Source organism: Ambystoma mexicanum, chromosome 3q, assembly GCF_040938575.1.
Source record: "Ambystoma mexicanum isolate Mex_15411 chromosome 3q, UKY_AmexF1_1, whole genome shotgun sequence".
Classification (NCBI taxonomy): Eukaryota; Metazoa; Chordata; class Amphibia; order Caudata; family Ambystomatidae; genus Ambystoma; species Ambystoma mexicanum.
In genome coordinates this window covers 586,465,111-586,472,025 of record NC_090926.1, presented here as the reverse complement: position 1 = coordinate 586,472,025, position 6,915 = coordinate 586,465,111, and the positions used below count along the sequence as shown (strand labels likewise).

The following is a 6,915-nucleotide window of genomic DNA, read 5'->3' as shown; positions in this document are numbered from 1 at the left end:
GATGTTTCTGGTCAAAGTTGGCCCTCCTGGTCGTTGACTGCTTGCCTCAAAATGACAGTTTTCCCCAATATGTCCCCAAGTGTCTTTTCAGGTTTCAGTCATTGTTACCTACGAACCCAGTGTAGGTCGGCGTACTTGGAGCCCATCACCAGCTCCCAATGGTCCAATGCCCACCACAGGCTTGGTGCTCTTGTGAGCCACTCACAGACTCAAGCTTCTCTTAAGTCCCGCACTTGGGTCGCCAGAGTCTCTGGTAGTTTACCAGCAAGTTTTATTTACTCAGATGGGATTGGTAATCCCACAAGAGGTCGGGCTTCTGATTAGCTGCTCCTAACTTTCACTCTTTATACTACTTTCCATGGTGGCTTGCTAGTCTTACCAGAAACCGGACGATGGTGCGGACCATACAGCCTAAATGTCTTAATCTCTCTTGGGGTTTCTAGATTTTAAATGAAAATGGAGTAACACAAAGGCATTTATTCCGTTTATATTGTTGGACTGCTGATGCTTGGGTCCAGAATAATAATGCTCTCCAAAATTCTAGAATTGGTTCTCTGGCTGTCCTCAAACATAGGCCCCCACTGGTTATGCATCTGCCTTAGCACCCCATTTATCTTTTTGCTTAGCCAATGCTGCGTTATTGGTCTGAATACCTCAGTCTACATATTCCACTATGTCCCCCCTCAGTCTCCAACCCTTCCCTCCCTCGGATGACCTTTGCCCTTACTTTCCACCTGCAGCAGACTTTATTCTTCCCTGCCTTCCTCCACTGCCCACCCATCTCCAACCTATACATGATTCGTCCTCTTTCCAGATGCTGTATCTATCCACCTTCCTCTCACTGTACCTTCCTTTGCCTCTCTGTCCTTGCTCTCTGCCATGCGTTTCCTGTCCCTGTGTCTTCCTCCTCTCTCCATCTCACTGACTTGCCTCCTTGCTAGCAATAGTTCACCTCCAAACACCCTCGCCCTGGATTGATCTCTGTTAACCTTCATACAATGCGTTATTGGAGAGTTGGGCACTGCAGGCCTAAATGAGGACACATGGGCCCAATTACTAATGCTCCTACTTAACTGGACAATAGTCCCCAAGCCGTCCTGCTCCATATACCACAGTGTTTGGTTAAATCATCCAATGGCCTGCGGCTCCATTGGCTGAGCCTATCTTTGGGGGACCTACCATCTTTGGATAGAGCTGCACAGTCATTGCAGCCACCTGTTTCTGTAATGGGTTCCTTTTGTCGGCAGGAGACATTAGCGCTATGTACCTCACTGTTCCATCATTCTGCAGGTGCCCATGATCCCCTCTAATTTGCTTTCCGGGAATTCCTGGTAAGCAGCAATCATGGTAGCACCCTGTAAACCATGCTCACTTAGCATCCCTCTCCCAGACTCTGCATTGCTCCTCACCGTCCGCAGTTGCTACTGGTAAATGTCAACATTCAAGTCTCCTCCCATACCAGAGCCTACCATAAGCAGAAACAAATTAAAAAGATCTAGATCTAAGAATGTCATTCTTGGGTTGCGATACAAGGCTGGGAACAAAGGAGGTGCCCTGCGAGATTCTTCATGTACCACCCACAGGGTCAGCATTTTGTGAGCGGACTACTTTCCTTGGGCACCTGGGTCCACCTTGTTCCCTTCCTGTCGCTCCTTTGGGAGTTCAGTGTAATGAAAAGTAACACACCAAGGTATTTGTGAGTGAAATGGTCTATGGACACTAAACCTTTACAGTAACCATCAAATGAAAATGATTTTGGCCTATTTTGATCCAGCTCCCTTAGGTTAAGAGCTGCCACTTGTTACTGTCACTCCCTTCTTGAAGTCGGGTTCTCACCTTTTCCTGGTAATGCAGAAGGGCCAGTCTCTATTAAAGCACCTCTGAGTTGGCATTCATTCCAAGCCATGACATTGCCCTTGGCTGTTATTTGGACAACTGCTCCAATTAGACTGATTAATAGCTGCTGGAGGGAACTGTACTTCGGTCTCAGGCTAATCTGAGATCTCTGGTCTCCTTTGCAGCTCTTTTCCTGGCTACGTTTACAGGTTAGGATTTTAGGGCTTAGTTTCTCTATCGAACTTCTGAAAGGTGTGAGCTTTGGGTTCAGACTCGTAATAATTATTTTAAAAAACACAAATAAAACACAGAGAACAGTTCTTGCATCACAACAACAAAAGTGGATGTGCACTTTATTATTGCAAAGCCCCATTCCCTCACAACAAAAAACTGCAATATTATTTTTATTTACATACATAATATAATCAAACCATGTTTTCCATCAATTTTCATTTTTCCATCAATGCATTGCATTTGTTTTGAACTGAATACAATATTAGACTGTACCGTTTTTCCTTTCAGTTTTAGTCTATATTCACACGTCCATCTTTCATTTTGATGTAACCCAATGATGTCCACATTCAACTGATTGCTCTACATGCAATACATTTCCTTGTAGCCGTGTTTTTAAATGCAGAACTGTGCCAGGTTCAGAGATGAAACAACCCACAATGTCAAGCAGATTGTTCACACATGCATCCATGGAGTAAAAATTGCAAAGTAGTCCCATTGCATTGCTTTGCAAAGGCATAAAACTACCAAATGCTAGCAGGTGTGGAAAAACTCTGCAATGAAAGAAACTGAGCTCCTTACTAAATCAAACACTAAGCCGTAAAGTCCTGTATTCAATGGCAGGCAAAAGTCAGGCCAGTGCAGATATTCTAAGGTGATCAGTGAGTCACCCAAGGACAGAAGAGGCACAGATCTAGCCTGAGGCATGAGAGAAATAAAGCCACAAGCAAGAGACATTCAGCTTCATGGCAAGTAGGGAGCCTTCAGGGTAATGGTGGCCAGCAACCTCTTATGCATCCTGTGAGACAATGGTTGGACGCTTAATAATAGATCCTAAATAAAGGGCGGACACACCCGGCACATGTCCAGCACAGACCCGCAACATCTGGAGCAGCTGTTGAGCAGTGTAGGCACGTCCAGCCTCCGACTGTAAGGAGAAGAAAAGCATATTGAGAGTGTGCAAACCCTATTGACAAGCCAAAGAGTGGATGGGCAGTAGTTCCTCACCTCAGAGCTATGCCTAGAGAGGTTCCTAGGGGCGTTAGCTCTAGAGTGCCCATGAAGTTACTGTGCATTGTAGCTGACATCCAAGAGGCGATCACAGGCTTTAGAATTCAAGGGCCCCCATATTAAACACTATAAGAGGTATCTACAAAAGCAGGAAAAAGAGTGGCATCTAAAACGGTTGTGCTTCCCTCCCCACCCCTTGCACGGATTTATGAACACTAAAGGGGTAAATGTGTATGGAATCCCTACATATCCCCTAATGCAGCCCCATAACATGCACACACATCCCACGTAAAACACTGTTTTGCCGTACCTCAAGTTCACTGAGGAGCAAGGTGCTTAGGTGAGTGTCGGCCAGAGTCTTCACAGTTGACATATCCACCATAGAGTGCTTCACGCGTCCACCTGTTAATGACCAGAGAGAGGAGGGTTGTTAGAGAGCCTGGGGCAGGGGAAGACAGCGAGTGAAAAAGTGGGGCGTCAGTGCGAGTGGTTTAAGGGAGTAGAGAAGCAAGGTGCAAGAAGGGGTTTGGGCACATATTAAGGATAAGGAGCAGGAAGGAATGAGATTTGCAAGGAGGCAAGAGATCAGGTGGATTATGGATAGATGAGAAGAAGTAAGAGACAGCTATTGCGGGTTGAGGGTGCAAAAGGTAGTATACAAAAGGCAATGGGAAGAGATGGAGGGTGTAAGGTGGGAAGAGAAGCGCATGGGGTAAAAGGGAAAGGATGATTAAGTCAGAAATACAAGAGTGGCAGAAGATGAAGAGTGCAGGAGACGGAAGAGTAGATGTATTTGAGACAGAGTCTAGGGAGTGTTGAAAACTGAGGATAGAAGAACAGAAGGGCACGAGATGGGAGACAAAGTAGACTTTTTTCACTAAGAATAATGTAAATATACAAACCACTATCAACAAGCGAGTTGACCATCTAAACAGTTCCCCACGTCAAAGTCTTTGCTTCAGCCCCAATTGATTATTACCCATAAAGGAGGTCATGCGTCTACATACGTACCTCCTATTGCAAGGAAGCAGACTTTTCCCAAAAAAAAGCTGGCGTCCAAGTGAGCAAGGGACGACTTCACTGTTGAAAAACTGCAGGAAGAAACATATAGCCAGGTTTGAATGCAAGAACCTGCCAAAACTTAGAGCCCATCAACATCCCTCTGAGCAGCTCATTTTATTTCCCCTTCTATTCTTCACCTTTGGTTTATCTCGACTCTTCCTATATTTCTGCTACCCCCAATCACACACACCTCAACCAGGAGCCGCCTATTTTCCTACAGTACTCAAAATTTCCTTGTTTTCCTGCTGTCTAGCCCCAACTTCAGCTTTATCTTCTTAATCACCCAATATCCACCCGATGGGATTCTTGCTCAGCCTGCAATTCCTCTTCTGAGAAAACAGCGTTCTTAGGAGTTGCTTGTGCAACTACATTTTTATGGTGTCAGCAACACATAGCTATATATCAAATGTCATATGAATTAAACAGTAAATGTTTACCTAAGGGCAGACAGATGTAGTTGTGTCACAAACTGGATCCAGCCCACAGTCATGTTTGTGGGCAATTTAAATTGCTGGCAGGTAGCTCATGCTATTGCTATACTGCTGTTTAACCTACGGCCTGGTCTACAGGGTTTGCCTGCACATTAGAAGGCAGTATGCTTGAATGATTCATGATGTATATTTTACGAGTTTTCAAGTGAATTTCTAAAGGTGTGACACTTCATTCTTAATTGTTTGTTTACATTGTCATAAAGCCTACCTCACTGTGTATTTAATAGATGTACGTCTGGGAGAGGTCCTCTGCCTATAAAGCCGGCGAGACAGGGACACAGTGGGTGGACTAGGTTATTGGAATCCATTAGACACATGTTAATTTTAAGCGAGGCAATGGTGACAATGTAACTTAGCATCCCGAGACTCAGCAGCCTAGTAAATAAAAGATAGGTCCACTCAGCAGGAGCAGACGCTAAAGACAGGTGGCTCTAGAACAAACTCTAGAACGTGGCTAAAACAAGCTCGGTGTAGCCCTGCCAGTGATGCCAACTCAGTGGACTTTATTTTTAAAATGAGTTTTCTCAAATCATACACTATTCATTGAGGCGATTAGCAAATTAAAACCAGACAATCTATATCACCCAGTCCCCACTACATGAGAATATATGTTGACTTTCATCAACTTGTATCCCTAAATGTCGGCCATGCAGGATAGGTCGGTACAATCTTTATTCCTTAATGGAAGGTTTGCTGTAAAGAACAGGGTTTTAATCCATGCCGATTATAAACAAATGATTTCGATTTAATGTGGTTAACTGAAACCTTAGCCAAGCATAATATTTTGATCACTTACCCACATGCTTCCAACAAAAAAGATCCTTTATCATTTCTGTGCTTTTAAAAACAGGGGAAGTTATGACTGCATATAGAGAAAAACTCACAATTACCAAATTGACAGCCCTGGCTTTCACTCATTTAGATATGCTCTTCCTTAAACTTTATTAAACTGGCAATATAAGTTTGGGCATTTTATCAATTTATAGATCTCCAAATCTTAAATTGTACTTATCCATGTACTGAACGATTTTAAACTTTGGTTTGAGAACCGAAACAACTCATCCCTTACATGTGTGTGATTCCCTATACGAACTAGGACTACTTCCTCTGGTTTCTCACCCTACTCATCGAGCCAGTCACACATCGGACCAACCTTTCACTACTGTTACCACAATTACAGTCCTGTCACCAGTTTCACCTACTTGGACAGACCACAGTTGTTTTACTTTGCTTATTCTGGTCACTCTGGCTCATTCATTTGAAAAGGCCCTGAACGCAGCTAATCTTTGTAAAACACTGCATAATATTACCCAAGAGGTTATCTCTAGCATTTCTCAACTACATTATGGGCCCGATTCATGGAATGTGGCGCAAAAAAGGCGCAAGTGCTCAAGTGGCGCAGAGAAATGATTGCACGGCACACGTATTTATGGATTTCCCGAGGCATCAGTAGCCGTGGCGCAAGGAACAGCAAGGTGCGCCAGTAACACCCCCAAAACGCCCCCACGCGCAGTAAATAGCAAGTGAAACACCCAACACGGCGGAAGCCTCTGAGCCATCCCTGGGCCAGACAACAGCCACCTCCCTGAGCCAAATCGCGTGAAACCTCTGCGCAATCCCCGGCCGCACCACAGCCAAATAGCTTGAAAACTCAGTGCGATTCCTGGCCGCACCCCAGCCAAATTGTGTGTCAGCACCACGCAATCCGTGGCAAGCACACCCCTCCTGACGGAACACCCACACCCCAGCCCCCATCACCCGTGACCCCACCACTCTGCAGGCAGCCCTCGCCACATGGGACACCCTCAGCCCCCATCACCCGTCACCCCAGCCTGCAGGCAGCCCTCTCCACATGGGACACCCCCAGCCCAGCCCCCATCACCCGTCACCCCACCCTGCAGGCAGCCCACTCCACATGGGGCAGCCCTCTCCACATGGGACTCCCTCACCCCTATCTCCCCCCCCCCATCACCCGTCACCCCACCCTACAGGCAGCCCCCTCCAGACATCACCTGCATGCTGGACGCTGACATAGTGGCACATCATCACTCCATCGATTGTGTGTCGTGCACCTTGAATGCCGTGTTGCGACACCACCCCGAATATACACTGGAAAATGTATCCTGCAAACACAAAAATGCATACACCTGGCCCACATCCATGTGTGGCAGCTGCTCAAACACAATTGCTGTCCGCAAGCATCTACCAACATACACATGTAACAAGTTCATGGTAAAGGGAGGCCCTGCTGTCCATGTGACAATGTCATGTCACACATCCCCAT

General features: G+C 45.8%; 1 protein-coding gene across 2 annotated transcripts in view; it reads right to left on the bottom strand.

Moving 5' to 3' along the window:
- Positions 1–2,150: 2,150 nt before the first annotated feature.
- Positions 2,151–6,915, bottom strand: part of CENPM (centromere protein M) — a 153,643-nt gene continuing 148,878 nt past the window's right edge. For both annotated transcript variants that reach the window (XM_069654397.1, XM_069654398.1), the window contains 3 exons: positions 4,090–4,169; positions 3,389–3,480; positions 2,151–2,995 (listed from right to left, as the gene is read on the bottom strand). In XM_069654397.1, the coding sequence (XP_069510498.1) occupies positions 2,858–2,995; positions 3,389–3,480; positions 4,090–4,169 (310 nt within the window). In that variant the 3' untranslated portion in view covers positions 2,151–2,857. The remainder of the gene's footprint in view (positions 2,996–3,388; positions 3,481–4,089; positions 4,170–6,915) is intronic.